This window comes from Miniopterus natalensis, chromosome 4 (assembly GCF_054644295.1).
Source record: "Miniopterus natalensis isolate mMinNat1 chromosome 4, mMinNat1.hap1, whole genome shotgun sequence".
In the NCBI taxonomy this organism is placed as follows: Eukaryota; Metazoa; Chordata; class Mammalia; order Chiroptera; family Miniopteridae; genus Miniopterus; species Miniopterus natalensis.
The window spans coordinates 63,354,368-63,371,933 of record NC_142084.1 but is presented as its reverse complement, the minus strand read 5'-3'; the positions used below and the strand labels follow the sequence as shown (position 1 = coordinate 63,371,933).

The window sequence follows — 17,566 nt, the reverse complement described above, 5'->3', positions numbered from 1 at the left end:
GATATTTCTGAATATTCCTGTCAGAGGTGCATTGAGCAAAAAAGAAAAAAAAAAAGGCAAATAATGGATTTGGCATAAATCGTGACTTGGAAAAGGCCTCCAGGAGTAGGATGAGCCTAAGATGTAAGGCAGGGGCTGCTGCCATAGATGGTGTTATGAAGGCTCTGTCCTTTCCCATCTCCACACATTTAGTGTGTCATTGCTGCGGGCTAGATGGTAAAACCCCACCCAGATTACATCCCAGGAAGCAACGAGAAAGAAACGAAGTGTATCTCACGGAAACAGGATTCTCAACTGGGGGCAGTTTTGCTCCCCAGAGGACACTAGGCCGTGTCTGGATCATCTGTGGTTGTCACAACTGGGGTGTTCCTGACTTTGAGTGGGTGGGGGCCAGGGATGCTGCTCAGCACCCCACAGTGCCCAGGACGGCCCCCACAGAGATGACCCAGCCCTAGTGTCAGCAGTGCCAAGGCTGAAACCCCCAACCTCTGGTACTGCCAGCACACAGGCCCTACCTAAATAAATTTGTCAAACCAATATCCCAAACCATTTTGCCACCAGCAAAAATAATTTGTTCACTGGCTCTAGAGTGCCCTTGTAACTTTGCAGCATAGATTTCACCCCAACCCAGGTAACTTGAAAACCCAAAACTGATGGCTTCACCACCCCACTCCCTCTTGCAAACTATTGATTTCAAAGTTGGAGCAAAGGTGGAGCCCAGTGTGGCCCTCCTAGACGAGAGGCTGAGGCCACCAGGTGGCGCGCCAGCTCCGCAGCCTCGCTGCCGCCTCCGTCCCTGGAAAGGGACCAGAAAGTACGACGCCACATCTGATCATGAAACTACCTAGGTCTGGGCCTAAATAAAAATGGCTCGGTTCTGGAGATTAACGTCGTGATTTTAGAGCTGGTTTTCCTTTCAGAAGTATAAGTCCTTGCAGCCGGGGACATCTGCTAGGCTCTCTACTGTGATGGGGTCACCATCCTAAGTTGCCTGATGCATTACAGCATCAAATATGAATCCTTTCAGTGGTGAGGTTGGAGGATGCAAATCACAAATTCTGCTCAGCCCATAGCTGTTCCCAGGTCTCTGTAAGCTCTGGTAGACTGGAAGAGTCCATTCTGTATTCTCTCTCTTTTATTATTGTACTCCTTAAATTTATCACAGTGTAACATACACAGACAAAGTGCACTCATTATAAGCAAAGGGCTTGAATTTCCACAAGGGAACGTGCCCATGTCATTGGCACCCAGACCAAGGACAGAACCTGACCAGCCCCCTGTCATGCCCTCTCCAGTCATTACTACCCCAAAGGGTAACACTGCCCCAGAGTTCAATGCTGTGGGTTAGTTTTGCCTGTTTTTGAAATGTATACAATGGAATCTATGAAAGTTAAAAGTATAAAGATTATAGAAGAAAATATAAAGTATGATTTGGGATAGGCAAACTTTCTTAAAGAGAACACAAATCACTGTGATGGTTAATTTTATATGTCCACTTGGCTAGGTTACATTATCCAGGTATTTGGTAATACACCAGTCTAGATGTTGCCAGAAAGGTGTATTTTAGATGAAACTAACATTTAAATAAGTCAACTTTGAGTAGAGCAGATTAGCTTCTATAATACAGGTGTGCTGCATCTAATCTGTTGAAGGCTTTAAGAGAAAAGACTGAGCTCCCCATAAAGAAGAGAGAATTCTTCATCCAGACTCAAACTGCAACATCAACTCTTCCCTGGGTCTTCAGCCTGTTGGCCTGCCCTGCATACTTCAGATTTGCCAGCCCCCACGACCACATGAACCAATTCCTTAAAATAAATCTACCTATCATCTATCTATTTCCCCTATTCTGTTTCTCTGGAGATCCTGACTAATAAAAGCTGTAACCATAATGTTTAAAAAAATCAACAAATTGAACTGCATTAAAAGTGAAGGAAAGGGGGCTTAGGGGAGGTAGGAGAGGGTGAAGGGGGGATAAATGGTGACAGGAGACTTAGCTTGGAGTGGTGAACAAACAATACAATATACAGATGATTTATTATAGAATTGTATACCTGAAACCTATATAATTTTATTAACCAATGTCACCCCAATAAATTCAATTTTTAAAATATGAGGGGAAAGGTGAGCTATTGAGTGGGTGAAGACATTTGCAAAATATATTTGACAAAACTATAAATTACTCCTATATGTCAATGGGAAAAAGAGAAATGACCCAATTTTTTCAATGGTAAAAACACTTAGGCATTTGTTAAAAACAGAACATGCAATTGGCCAGTGAGCATATGAAAAGGGGCTCAATTTCACTAGGCATCAGAAAAATACTAATTAAAACCATAACGTGAGACGACTACACAAGAATGACTGAAATGAAAAACAAGTGCTGTTTATTACAAAAGTGCATCAGGGTCCCCGGGACCACCCCCAGGTGCAGGAATTCACCAGGAGGCCCCAGAACTCAGCAGATGGTTGAGCCAAGGGAAAGGGTACATGGAGCAGGGCCAGAGACAGGGTGCAAGCTTCCTGAGTCCTCTCTGAGTGGAGTCACCAGAGCACACTTAATTGTCCCAAAATGAGAATGTGACAGCATGTGGGAGGTGTGGTCCCCAGGGGGCTCATAGAAACCGTATGAGCGTTCTCCCCGGGGGCCAGTTACTCAGGCCCTTCCATGTGGCACGTAGGAGATCCCAGATTCCAGGAGGCGAGAGCAAGAGCTCAGCATGAACCACATGCTTGCACAGGCCGTGTAGGGACAGGGAGCCCTCAGAGTCCAGTTTCAGACACCAGCAAGGGTCAGCCTTGCAAGCCGCCCTTTCCAAAGATAGAAATCTCAGGCCTGCCATGTTAATTCTTTTGTGCACCTAAGGGGAAAAGCCAGCTTGTGCATTGAGTTCTAACACTGAGTGTTGGCATACCCCAGGACCCTGGAGGTACAATTCCACCTCTGGATGTACGCCCAACAGCCACGTGTATGGACAGCCACCCAAAGGCAGGCAGAGGAATAGTCAGAGCAGCGCTGTTAGCAGCAGCTAACAGCAGAAACTAATGGGCAACCGCAGCAGAATGGTGGCTGCTTGGGAGTTGGGGGTGGAAAGAGGCAGGAGGAAATTTTGGGGGGTGCAGGTTATTGCACTATTTTGACTGTGAGGGTGATTTCACAGATATACACATATGTCAATACTTATCAAATTGTATACTTCATATATGTGTAGTTTATTGTATGTCAATGATAACCCAATAAAGCTGCTACGATGGTTTTATTTCATATTTCTATGTTTATCTGTATGGATCAAGCATCTTTTCTTCTATGTACTCACCTCTTGTATTTGTTCTGTGAATTGTCTGTTCATCTCCCTTCCCATTTTTATTTTAGGATGTTTGTTCTCTATCAAGTGCTCTGTGTCATCTATTACCAACATTTCCTCCTGGTCTGTCACTTGTCTCTATTTTTTTAAAATTTGGTATTAGAGAGAAAGAGGAAGGAAGGAGAGAGAGAGGAAGCTGGAGAGAGAGAGGGGGGGGGGAGGGGGGGAGAGAGAGGGAGGGAGAGAGAGAGACATATAGGTTTGTTGTTCCTCTTAGTTGTGCATTCATTGGCTGCTTCTCGTATATGCCCTGACCAGAGATGGAACCCACAGCCTTAGCTCATTGGGGCTATGCTCTAACCAACTGACTACCCGCCCAGGGCTGTCACTTGTCTCTTAAGCCCATTCACTGTCTTTCACTATGGAAAAATTTTAAAATATTCAACAGAGTCAACTTTGCTGGTATTTTTTTCTCTCATACCTGCCCATACACAAGTCTTGGAGCCTAAGACTCTTTCAAAAATATGTTCCCAGTGAGTAAAACCCCAGCACTTACACAGCTCCTTCTCCGAGCAGCCTCATTCTCTAATCATGAAAAAAATATTGCACATCCTAATTCTTCTATAGGAAGGAGGCATCCTGTGGACATTTACCTGGTGTGCTATTACTACAAGTGATTGTTTTTGTTGTTGTGAATTATGGAAACCAGAAAAAAAGTCGAGGCGCTTTGTGTCTAACGTGCTTATTATAAAGCAGGCAGAAAGTGGCATTCAATATTAAAAACTCACAGACATCTCATACTTTCCCACTGCAAAACCAAACTCAGTCTTTTGACACCTCCAGTTCTCTGCACCTCCTCCAGTCTTTCCTATTTTACTGAACAACGCAGGCTGTCATCCCTGACACCTCCTCCCCGCACAACCCACCCAGGCAAACCAGTGCCAAGTCCTGTCAATTCACCCTCCAAGATAGTTCTCAAATTCATCCACCCCCTCCATCATCCCTGCCAATGCCTTCGTCTAAACTAGCTTCCATTCTTGCCCAGCTGGTTCTTAACGAGTCTCCCTGCTTCCACTCTGGCTCCCCTACAATTCAGTCTTTCTTTATGCAGGAGTCAGAATAACCTTAAAACATAAGTTGAATCATGACCCTCACCAGTTTAAAAGCTTTTTATGAATCACCTTGCATTTATGGTAAGCTCTAAATTCCTTGGCATGATCTATAGGACAGTCCCTAATCTCTCATATCTCCATTGCTCACTAATATTCAACCAGCCAGCTTTGCAGTTCCTCAAATACTGCAAACTCTTCTATTTTTGGGTCAAATATCCTCTCTGCCCCCCCCCCCCACACACACACCTCTTACCACTTTTCACTTGGTTAATTCCCACACAGAACCCTCTCTCTCTTTTTGTCTTCATGGCACTAGGTGCAACCTATAGTTTGCAACCTTTATGTATGTGTATTATTTATCTTTTGCTTCATAACAAATTATCCCAAAACTGAGTGACTTGCAGCAACAACATTTATTATTTCACAGTTTCTGTGGGTCAGGAATCCAGATGCACTTAGCTGGTCCTTGGCTTCCAGATCTCTCAAAGGCTTCAGTCAAGGTATCTGCTGGGCAGCAGCCATCTGAAGGCTCAACCAGAGCAGGATCCCCTTCCCAATCACTCACGGGGGTGTTGGCAGGATTCAGTTCCTTACAGGCTCTCACTGACTGTTGGTAGGAGGTCACTCTCAGTTCCTTGCCACATGGGCCTCTCCAGCACCTCAGCTTGCTTCATCAAAGCATGGAAGCTGAAAAGGCAATAGAGAGACTCTTGGTATCAAAATAGAAATCATGACATTCCTTATTTGCCATTTTCTGTTTATTAGAATTTAGTCACCAGATGCAGCCCACACTCCAGAAGAAGGAATAACACCAGAGCATGAGCACAAGAATGTGGGGTTGTTTGGAATCATCTTAGAAGTCTGCCTACTTCAGTATGTTATTATTTCATCAATACTTATCTCTCCCACTAGACTGTGAACTGTGAGTGCATGGACTTTGGTGTTTTTTACCCCATTTTATTAATTGTTTCTGGTAATAGAAACAAGACTTTAATAATATTGAGTCTGACCTTTACTATTGTCAACTCACGGTCATTGGCACTAGTTCAATGCCAACAGGAAGCCCAAGTTTGGGGTGTGGTGAAGAAGGAAACTATTAAGTACAAATAATTTTTTTAAATTGTGGTGAAATGGTAACATTAAATTGAACATTTTAACCATTTTTAAGCATACAGCTCAGTGGCATTAAGTGACATTCACAATATCATGCAACCATCCCTACCCTCTTATCTTCCCAAACTGAAACTCTGTCCCCATTAAATAGTAACCCTCCTCACCCTCTCCCAGGCCCTGGCACCCACTGTCTACTTGCTATCTCTATGGATCTGACTCCTCTATGAGTGGAATCATACGGTATTTGCCCTTCTGTGTCTGACCTATTTCACTGAGCATAATGTCCTCAAGTTTCATCCAGGTTATAACGTTCTCTATATTATTCTTAGCATCTCTCCCCTTGGCTGGTTCGTGGTTGGCTGACAATAAGATTTTAGTTAATAAATAAATACAGTCCTTTCCTTCATAAGTCTGGTTACTTTTATAGGGAAATAAAGCAAGATCCCCCCCCCATGGTCCCTTCTCCCCATTAAAAAATATCAATAGTCAATTTGCAGTCTTCATCTGACTTGATCTATTGGCAGCATTGACACAATAACCAAATGATTCCATTAAAATATGTTGGACCTCCCCTGGCTGCTGTGGCTCAGTTGGTTGAGCCTAGTCCCATGCACTGAGAGGTTGCCGGTTCGATTTCTGGTGAGGGCACAAGCTGGGGTTGTGGGATCGATTCCCCAGTAGGGGGCATGCAGGAGGCGGCCACTTATTTCTCCCTCTCCCTTCGTCTCTCTCTAAAAATGAACAAAAGTGTATCTCTGTTTTCATATACGTGTTGGGTCTGTCACATCTCTGACCAAAACCCTGCAGTGACTCCCCATTTCCCTCAAAGTCCTTTCAATGCCCTCTAAGGCCTCCCTTTATCTCCAAGTACACTTCCCCACCTTGCTGTGTTTTGGCCACACTGGTATTCTTGTACACTCCTGCTCCAGGAGTATATGTCTATTTGGAATGCTTGCCTCCATCTATCCACTTTACTAATGTCTCCACGTTCAAGTTTTTGCTCAAATATCTCTTTCCCGATGAAGTCTTTTAGGGCACTTTATTTACTTTTCAAGATATACATCATCACCATCATCATCATTGTTATTTTAATCCTCACCTGAAGATATTTTTTCCATTGCTTTTCAGAGAGAGTGGAAGGGGGGAGGGAGAGAGAGAGAGAGAGAGAGAGAGAGAGAGAGAGAGAGAGAGAGATGTGAGAGACACACATCGATCGGTTGCACGCTGGGTGAGGATCAAGCCTGAAACCAAGGTATCTACCCTTTGCCGCAATCGAACCCAGGACCCTTCAGTCTGTAGGGCCGATGCTCTAACCACTGAGCAAAACTGGCTAAGCCCGCATTTTATTTTAAATAGAAACCCACCACCCTTACTAGGCTCTATCATTCCAGAGCACTTGTCACCTTCTAACATAATTCCATTATTTATTTTGTTTATTCATTATTTTCCGTGTCTTCAACTAGAAGGTAAGCTCCCAAAGGGAGATCTTCGTTTTGCTCACAGATGTTCTCCTAGAAAAAGTCCTGGCACATAGTAGGCAGAGATGTTGAACAGATAAATCTGCTTCTTAGACCAACGAGAAGGGCATCGGCAGCAAGGACGCTCAGAGAGGACAGTCCCTGGTAGAAAATCGTTTCCTGTCGATGCTCAAGGCTCAATCGGAGCGGGATTCAGCACCAAGTGCCCCTGGACAGCTCTGGGAGCCAAACCCTGCCGGAACTGTTCTACTGGGGTCGGAGTTTCCCACCGGAGCCACACGGTGCCTGTACCTACCGCTGTTGCCGGAGGGAACTACTTTTCCCTGCCCGTAGGAATCTCCCAGGATGAGTGGTAGCCACAACAGCCAATGAAGGGGCGGTCTAGGCCCGCGGTGCTTGGGAAGACCAATAGGCAGGGGCGTAGGCGGGGCGTGGGCTGCGGCGCGCTGACCCAGGCCTCCGCCTGGAGGGCCACTGTGGGGTCTAGACCGCGCTACGGTTGAGCGGCGGGAGGCGCCGGCGGGCAGGCGAGGGTCCTCGCGGAGGTACGTGCGGGCTGGGGCCGGGGCCAGGTCGGGGTCTGGGGATCGGGCTGGGGTGGGGCCGGGGCCTGGCGGACACTGTTGCTGGTTAGCCCAGGCCCGGACGAGGCGTCCGCCCTGGCTTCACCTTTATCGGCGAGATCTTTGTGATTTACGTCCAGTTCCACCAGGACAGTGCGAGTTGTCCCCTCTCGGGAAGGGCCATGTAAGCCTTGTCCTCTGCGGGGCGCCCGTACCTTGTGGGCACACAGAAGGCCCCAAATAAGTGCTAAATAAATGAATGAGCCCATCCCGTCCTCCACTCAGCCCTGGATTTGGGAGCGTGAAGGCTACTCCTTACCCCCACTCCACAGACTGGGTCGTAGGGACACCCAGCAAATATCTGATGGGCGCCTACTGTGTACCTGGCCTTGGGCTAGGAAAAACAGAGTCGCTGCCCCTGTAGATGTCGCAGGCTAGAGCCAGTGAGGACATTCCGGAACTTAAGTTGTGTAGCTCTCTGTAGTACATATAATGCCAGGAAAATATCGGGAGGGGGTGGAAAAGACCTCTAACTGGTGGCATCTGAGCTGAGACCTGAAGAGCTCACCGAAGTGGGGGTTTGCCCAGTGAGAACTGGGAGGTTGGGAGAAAAACATGAGGACAGGGGAGCAGCCAAGGTCCTGCATACTAACTGATATTTTCGGGTCCAGGGTGAAAACTGCTCCACTTGGGCTCATTGATTCATGTAAAGACGTTCACATGCTTCAGCACATCCATTTGTTCAGCCAGCAGCTATTGAGTCTGTGTTGTTCGCCAGGCCTCTGGGTAGGTACAAGGGATACAGTTTAGGGTAGAGGTTGGCCAGGGGAGGCCCTTCTGTGGGGTCCGGGAGGCAGTGACCTGAAAGACAAGATGTCATCGGAATATCGGGGAGGGAAATGTTCCAGGCCGAGAGAACAACCTGTGCAAAAGCCCTGAGGTGGGAACGGGCTTGATACATTTAGGGACCACAAAGGCCAGAGTGGGGTGAGGTGAAGCAGGAGCTGATGGCCCAGGAACCTTTGCCTCAGGGTGAAGCATTTGGATTTTATGTGAAGTCAGTGGGGAACCAGTGGAACACCACCACCTGGTAGAACATTCTGCAACAATGGAAACATTCTCTGTCTGTGCTATCCAATATGGTGTTTACTAGACACATGGTTACTGAGCACTTGAAGTACAGGTAGTTCAACTGAGGGGCTGAATTTTACATTTTCTTTAATTTTAATGTGAACAGACACATGTGGCTAGTGACTACTGTACTGAATGTCACCACCATGGAGAATTTTCTGCAGGAGGCAGGGATATGTGCCAGGGGGGAAAGGGGGAGAATGGGCTTGGTCACTAGATCCGGTCAGATAAATCCAACAGCTGATGTGATTGCCTCTGGTGTTTACAGTGGCTGGACTGAGGCATGAGCCCCTGGTAGCACGACGTGGGACGGGAGTGTGCATCCACACATGGTTTGGCCCTGCGGTGACTGCAGCAGCCCAGGCTGTCACCATGGTGAAGTTGTTAGTGGTCAAAATTCTTTGCATGGTGGGTGTGTTCTTCTTCATGCTGCTGGGTTCCCTGCTCCCCGTGAAGATCATCGAGACAGATTTTGAGAAGGCCCACCGCTCAAAAAAGATCCTCTCACTCTGCAACACCTTCGGAGGTGGAGTCTTTCTGGCCACCTGCTTCAATGCTTTACTGCCCGCTGTGAGGGAAAAGGTAAGGGCTCCCTGGGTGGTCTCGGCAGCCCTTGGCACTTTATGCCTAAGAGTCTCTGATGCTCTTTCAACTCTGACCCTGAATTTGGTGGGGGCCTTGACATACAAAGGTGATGGAAAGTAGAAAATGAATTTGCTGTGTGACCGTGAGTTGGTTGCTTTTCCTCTCTGAGCCTTACCTGGTAAACAAGGGTTTTAAACTAGACCTGGGGTTCCCAGCTGGTGAGGTCATTAGTGATTATCTAACCAGACCACCTATACCTGATAGTATACACTTTGTCCTGAGCAGTTGTGGCCTCTCTTCAGTTCTTGTATCAGTCAACTATTGCTGTATAACAAGTGATAACAAGCTTAACATCTTAAGACAACACGCATTTATTATCTCAGTTTCTGTGGGTCAAGGGTTGGACACTGCTTAGCTGGGTCATCTGCTCCAGGTTCTCAGGAGGCAACAATCGAGGTGTCCACTGGGCTGTGGTCTCATCTCAAGGTTCAACTAGGGATGGGTCAGCTTCTAAGCTCATGTAGTTGTAAGGCAGACTCAGCCACCTCCTGGTTGTCAGACTAGGGCCTAGTTTCTTCCTGACTGTTGGCTGAGAGCCACTCTCAGTCCCTTGCCCCATGTACCTCCCCAACATGGCTGCTTGCTTCATGCTCAGGCTGCAACCTGTGCCTGGATTTCTGACATTCAGATCTGTAGGATGATGCTTTCGTGTTGCTTTATACTGCTAAGCTTATGTTCCTTCATTACACAGCACAGGATAGTCATACAGTTGGCATTGATGAGGTTAAATCAGAGTCTCATCTGATGGCTTCTGTACCCCCAATGCCACTTTCAAAACCACCCCATTCCCTGCATTCCCACTGTGTCATCCCTTTTCACCCTCCTACCTCAGGCCTGGCTGCTGCAATGCCTTGCTCTTCTCTGTCCATCTTCAGTGCATGTGGCCCTCTCCGGGTCCTCCCAAAACCACTCCTATGCTGCATCCCTGCCCACAGGCTTCCCACACCTCAGTAGCTCCGGTCCCTCCCAGCCTCAGCCAGCAGCACCCACAGGAAGAATAGTGCCACAAGATGTGGCCTTTGTGTGCCTTTTCCAATCCATGTTTATGGGGGTAGTTTGTGTTTCTCGTGAGCTGGTGTTTCCCCCAGTGAGGCACATTCAGGCCTTCATGAGACATTTAGCAAGTGAATGAAATGGCTTCTCTACAGAAATATAGCCTTCTGCTGCAGTAGGGGTTCCCATCCAGGGGTGACTCTGCCCATAAGGCACATTGGGCCATGTCTAGGCACATCTGTGGTTGTCATGATTGGAGGTGCTCCTGGCTTCAAGTGAATGGGTGTCAGGAATGCTGCTTAACACCCCACAGTGCCCAGGATGGCCCCCATAGAGAATGATCCTGCTCCAATATCAACACCTCCCCCAATAAGTCATGACAACCAAAATGTCTCCAGATATTACGCCTCTCCCTTGAGAGCAGGATCGCCCTAGTTGAGAATTCTGTGTGTGAATGTGCATGCACAGTCACAGGTTGTAATGAAGGTTGTGATGGGAAAGAAGAGATCGGGGCAGTAAGCGGAGTTTGGGGCACCTAGTTTAGGTAGAGTACTTGGAAATTATATGTAAGCCAAACCCAAAGCATGAGTATCCATCAGCTGTGAATAAAACTGAAGGAGGTACCTTTTGGACAGAGCTGGTGGCACAACCCCAAGGCTGGACAGAGCTTGGTGTGTGCAAACATCCTTACCAATCCAGGGAAAATTAACCTCATCTTTGAGGAGCCCACAGACAAGCTTGCTGGACAGTGTCCAGAGCAACACTGTCCAGTGTTGCAGCTGCTTGCCATTCCTGGCTAGTCAAGTTTCAGTGAATTAAAACGAAGTACAATTCAACATGCCAGCCCTCAGCTGCAACAGCCATGTTTCAAGTCCTCATACATGGCTGGTAGCTCCCATATTGGACAGCACAGATAGAAAATGTGTCTATTATCCACAACATTCTATTGAATGGTGCTGACTCAAGGGATCTGATGGGTGGCTGAATGTGCTGGCAAGCCTTTACCCAGGAGGCTGGAGTGATGGGAAGACCCTGGAAACAGAGCCCCACCTGGGTTATATGGAGGCAAACACCATGCAGGTATCAGGGCCAGAAAGACTAGTTTATATCACAGTGGTGAAGCCCAGAAGTCCTAATAAATCAAGGTGTCAGCAGGGCTGGGTCCTTCCTAGGCCATGAGGGAGAATCTGTTCCATGTTCTCTCCCAGCTTCTGGTGGTGACCGGTAATCCTTGGCTTACAGACACGTCACCCCAGTCTCTGGCTCCATCTTCACATGGCCATCTGCCTGTGTGTCTCCTTATCTCCTTTTCTATCTCAAAAGGACACCTATCGTTGGATTAAGGGCCCACCCTAACCCAGGATAACCTCAACTCAAGATCTTTATCTTATATATGAGTTTCTTGGGGTGGCCAAAACAAAACACCACATATTGGGTGACTCAAACATTTATTCTCTGCCAGTGCTAGAGGCTGTAAATCTGAGCTCAAGGTACTGGCAGGGCTGGGTCCTTCTCAGGCCTCCCTTTTTTTGCCTCTCCGTGGTCCTGGTGTCTCTTCCTCTTCTTGGAAGGACACCAATTTTATTGGACTAGGCCCCACCCTAATGGCCTCATTTTAACTGAGTCACCTCTTTAAAGATTCTCTTAATATGGTTAGTTTTAAGGTACTAGGGGCTCAGAGAATTGAATATATGACTTTTTATTTTGGGGGGAGGACACAATTCAGACCTTAATACTTATATCTATAAAGACCCTTCCAAATAAGGCCACATTCTGAGTTTCTGAGTAGACATGTCTTTGGGGGCCACAATTCAGCTCACTTTGGTGAGGCCTCATGACTCCCTTTATAGTAGAGTTTTTGTTTAATCCATCAAGGATGAGCCCATCACTCTCTCCCCTTTTACTTAACTTCTCTTATTTATTGGGTATTTCTGTGCTTTGCTAATTGAATAGTGGTGTCTGATAAACCCTGTTGCATTGGGTTCCTGCCTCTGAAGTCCTCTCACCTCTCTCTCTCCCTCCCTCCTCCCTCCCTCCCTCTCTCATGTCCTCCACTCCAGCTCCAGAAAGTTCTGAGTCTTGGGCACATCAACACCGACTACCCACTGGCAGAGACCATTATGATGCTAGGCTTCTTCATGACCATTTTCCTGGAGCAGCTTGTCCTGACCTTCCGCAAGGAGAAGCCATCCTTCATCGATCTGGAGACCTTCAATGCTGGCTCGGATGCCGGCAGTGACTCAGAGTACGAGAGCCCCTTCATGGGGGCAGCACGGGGCCACGCACTCTACATGGAGCCCCACACCCACAGCCACCGGCTGAGTGTCCAAGAGCTGTCTCGCTCCAGCCCCCTGCGCCTCCTTAGCCTGGTCTTCGCACTGTCGGCTCATTCCATCTTTGAGGGCCTGGCCCTGGGCCTACTGGAGGAGGGGGAGAAGGTGGTAAGCCTGTTTGTGGGTGTGGCCATCCACGAGACACTGGTAGCTGTGGCTCTGGGCATCAACATGGCCCGGAGCTCCATGCCCCTGAGGGAAGCGGCCAAGCTGGCCGTCACCGTGAGTGCCATGATCCCCCTGGGCATCAGTGTTGGCCTGGGCATCAAGAGTGCGCAGGGCGTGCCCAGCAGTGTGGCTTCAGTGCTGCTGCAGGGCCTGGTGGGTGGCACCTTTCTCTTTGTCACCTTCTTTGAGATCCTGGGGAAGGAACTGGAGGAGAAGAATGACCGCCTGCTCAAAGTCCTCTTCCTGGTGCTGGGTTACACCGTGCTGGCCGGCATGGTCTTCCTCAAGTGGTGAATGTCCTATTGCCGTCGTTATCCACCTTGGTCACCCCACCCTGCTGGAGCCCTCATGGAGCCCTGGGGTGGAAACCGGCCACATCCCCCGGCCCCCCTCCCCCCATCGGGGAGCTCAGGCCCCGGGCCACTACCTGTGCACAGAGAGGCTACCCAAGACCAGACTGCACCCTAGATTCTACACCCTGAGCCTTGGGGCAACGCTACTACTTGTAAAATACTTCTCTTAAAGGTATTTACCAAAGCTGTGTGGCCATATCAACCTGGGCATGGGGGTCTGGCAACTCTCATGGGAGGCAGGGCTGGGCATCCACATGGGATCAAGCCAAGACCCTCCCCTCCCTGCACACCCCAACTGTGGACCAAGACAGGAACTGTTGGAGGTTCTGAGGCCTCTGTCCTTTGCCCTCAACTGGCTCTGTTGCTAACAGAGGAGGCCACCAGCATGGAGTGTCCCTTCTGCAGTTAGGGCAGCTCTGTGCCTCCTGCCACCTGAGGCTTTGCCACCACAGGGACAGACAGGGTCCTGGGTACCTCAAGACTACTGTCTCCTCTGCTATCTGGTGGTGTCCCCCTCTATGGGGAGGTTGCCCTCCGGAGGGGTGGGACTGCTGGGCCAGGGAGAGCATATGGGTTTCCTGAAGGAACAGACCCATGGCCTGAGAAAGGTGCAGGCAGAGCTGGGAGACAGCTTGGCCATTGCTTCACAGTTCCATGTGTGCCCGGGGTCTCCGAAGCAAGACAGATCCTGCAGGTTGTGGGGCAGGAGCCACAAGAATCGATTCCCCCCACCAGACACAAAGGAAGCCAGTCCCAGATGGTGCAGGAGAGCAGAGACTAACAGCCGAGTGGCTGGTGCAAACCTTTGGTGCCATGGCAACCTCTCATTAGCCTCTATTGTTGTCCTGGCAACCTGGGGCATGCCTGGGGAGTGGGAGTAGGGTGAGCCTTTCCTGGGAGATTGGCTTGGCCTGGCTTGGAGGTGTGGTGGGAGGATGCTTGGGCCTGGCTACCTGGGCTGGGTTCTGCCCAGCCTCAGCTTCTCCCAGCTGTCATGGCTGCTAGGGCCTGCTTGTTACACCATTCCTACTTCCTGACTCAGGAGGCCCAGGGCCCAGGTGTGCACCTCTCTGAAATCTCAAATGTCTTTCCTGTGCCCACCAATGCCAGGAAGAGCTGCAATAGGGCCATTTAAGCTTCCAACAAAGACAGGTCCCTCTTCCCATTTCTCTGGACTCAGTGAGGCCTCTAGTCATCACACCAGCCAGGTTGGGAACTCCAGGAGCATCTAGTTGCTTATCCAAGGGTGGACTCCCCAGGAGCTGGCCTGCCCACTAAGCACAAGCTACGGGAAGGTATGACCTTTGCCACAGCCCCAGCCTCCTCCTCTGTTGTTATAAGAGTTGGAGAGCCAGGGACATGTTTGAGGCCCCCTACTTTCACACTATTGGCTCCCACCCTGTTGCTGTCAGAGCCCATTTCTAGGAACTATCTGAAACTTCCAGGGACCCGTTTCCCAACCCCTCATCGCCTGGCCCTGACCCCAAGCCAGAAAAATGACCCCATAAGTATGGGAACATCATCCTCTTTATAGCACCCCCCTCACTCCACCCAGGAACCAGAAGGTTCCAGATGGGTGGGTCACCATGGAGCCACTAGATTCTGGAGTCTTCCTTCAGCTGGGGGGATGGAACTGGGCAGGGGATGGGGCTGTAGGCATTGGGATCTCCCATATAGGAAGGCTCAGGAGATCCTGTCCCCCTGAATCCAGTGGGAACCCTACATAGGAGCAGAGCAGTCTGTTCCAGTTGTCCTCAGCTTCTTGCCCCCATCACCAAAAGTGCACACAGCAGGGTCCCTGCCCTCCTGCCATCCATCAGCTTCCTGGGGTAGCCCTGGAGATACCACAGCCTGTCCTCCAAACAGTTCCCATGGCCCTGTCCCCAGGGGGAGGCTCCAAGACCGTGCCCCTCTGCCCTGAGCAAGCTTCCAGACTAGTAGGCCCAGGAAGGGCATCGCCACACCAGCAAGGAGGGAAAGACCTGAGTGTCCTTTGCCCGCCCTTCAGTTAGACATCACTGTCCTAGGTCCTGTCATCCTTGTTTCCTGAGCATGCCTGTGCCTGTCCTGCCTTCGTTCACTGGGTTGTGGCCACTCCCAGCTGCCCCTTTCCCTAGGGTCCTACCAGCCCCAGCAAATGTGCTTCTAGGCCCACTGGTTACACAGACCCTGAGAGGTTTGGGGGCAGGGATGTAGGAAAGGACGAAGCCTGCCCCACTAGCCCCTGAAGGCTACCCTTCCTGCCTACAGCGGTCAAAGGAGCAGGTTCAGCCCTGGGATCTAATTCCCTGAGCCATCTTGAGTCTGCCAGCTGCATGAGTGATGGCGTCTCTCGGCCAGTTTGGGTCAGCTTTCCCCACTTTGGCCAAGGATCAGAATGTCTCCACAGTGGGGTAAGAAAAGCAGTTGGCCCATCTGGCAGAGGCTAAAGAAACATTTCTGAGGTCCGCCTGTGGATGGTGGCCAAATCTTTCCAGGGTCTTCTGAGGCCAACTCTACTGCCCATCATCTCTGACAAGGGAGCACTGCCGTGTGGTGACAGGAGCTTTGGCTTGAATAAGACTGCAGGTGGTTTATAACTTGAGGCCCTGGACCAGCACTCACCTCAAAACAGGACATTGGCCATAAAAGGCTTCATCTATCTCTATGCAACTTTTGATATCAAGGAGATGTCACATGTCCCTTAGATTCCTCCTCAGGCATCTTAGTAAACTCTGGTTCTCAGTCTAAATGATTCTGCCCCCTGGGGACACTGGGCAATGTCTGAGAACATTGGTTGTCACAGCAGGGTGCTCCTGGCATTGAGTAGGGAGCCAGGGATGCTGCTCAGCACCCCACAGTGCCCAGTACAGCCCCACCCCAGAGAGTGAAGCAGCCAGGGCCCAGGGCCCTCCACAGTCTGCGCCACATACGGGCTCAGTACAGGCAACAGCTGGATGGAGTCAACCGGGTTTCCCTGCTTGATCTGGAAACAAAAGAGAAGAAAATTAGAAGGTGGCATCTAAACCTCATGGATTGAATCAACCATAATAACAGTGTATTGGGGCTTCTGTTGTCTGCTGTTTGTGTTTCTTGTGAAGTTATTATCGTGGGGCAGGGAAGGGAGAGCACCAATTCATGGGCCTGTCTGCATCTTTAGGGCCCCAAAAGCAGGCAACAAATGGGATGGTGTTTCCTAGCATATGGTGCCTTCAGACTTGCCCTGGCCACCAATATGAACCCTCAGGCCCGCTGAGAAGAAAGGGGCATGCACCCCACCTGTCCCAGCACATGCTCTCTCTGAGCTGTCTGCCAGCTTCAACACAGAGCCAGTGACCAACCAATCTGACTTTCCCAAGGCAAGGTCAGAGGGACGCTGCTACAAGGTGTGTGAGTGGTTCTGTGAAGACACTAGAACTCTTTCCTGGGCTATCAGGGTGCTGAGGCCAAATTGGATTGGAGCAGGGATACCCTCTCTGTTCCTGCCACCCCCTAGGCCTGCCTCCACAACTGCCTGGGCAAGAAGAGCTGACCTGGCAGGCCTTGGTGTTCTGGCTGAGGGCTGAAGTGGTTGCTGCATGCCCAGCCTGGCAGGAGACAACTGGGTTGGGCAGCTTGGCAGTTCAGAGCCCCTGGTTTCTGGGTGCATGGGAAACACTGCTGAGGAGCTGCATTTTGAGGAAAATACACAGCCACCATGGTTGACAGGCCCTCTCCGTTGAGGAAGTGGATGGGCCCTTTCAGCTAGTTCAGGTTCAGCAACTTGGGCCCAACAAGCTGGCCCTCAGAGCAGGGTCCTCCCCTCGACACTAGGGCACCAAGTCCTTCTCCGGGGGAGGGGGCTGTCTGAATATGGGTATTGAGCAGCATCCCGAGCCCCCACCCTTGTGCCAGAAGCACTCCCAGTGTGATAATTGCAGATGTCCCCAGACTGCCCAGTGTCCCCTGGGGACAAGATCACCCTGGGTGAGATCCAGGGAAGGCAGCTCACATTCTAGGGAGGTAGACATGCTATCTCAGCATGTGATCAATATCAGGGAGTGATAAAAGCCCCAAAGACAAAAAAGCAAGGTGAAGGGAGATGGCAACAATTTTAGCAGTTTGGTCAGGGAGGAAACCTGTGAGGGCCATGTGTGAGTCACAAGATGGGGGAAAGCTTTTCCAGCAGGGGGAGCAGCCTGTGCAAAGGTCCTAAGGTATTTCTGCAGATTACAGTCCTTTTTTTTCTGATTGACTAAAATAGCCCTGTCTCTCTCTCAAAAGACTCAAGCGTTAAAGGGATTCACCCTGCTGGTGGTGAAGTCTTCGGTAACCCCATTCCTCGGAGGTGGTGATCACAGCACAGTCCATAGGCTGAATAGCTACTCAGGTTGCCTCCAGGGGCCAGGCAGGTGGC

General features: G+C 49.8%; 1 protein-coding gene across 1 annotated transcript; it reads left to right on the top strand.

Moving 5' to 3' along the window:
- The first annotated feature begins 7,512 nt into the window (after positions 1-7,512).
- Positions 7,513-13,375, top strand: SLC39A3 (solute carrier family 39 member 3). Its single transcript, XM_016209696.2, has 4 exons — positions 7,513-7,550; positions 8,240-8,354; positions 8,968-9,281; positions 12,398-13,375. Exons 3-4 carry the CDS (start codon positions 9,072-9,074, stop codon positions 13,130-13,132), a joined length of 945 nt encoding a protein of 314 aa, XP_016065182.2. The 5' UTR covers positions 7,513-7,550; positions 8,240-8,354; positions 8,968-9,071; the 3' UTR covers positions 13,133-13,375.
- Positions 13,376-17,566: the final 4,191 nt, after the last annotated feature.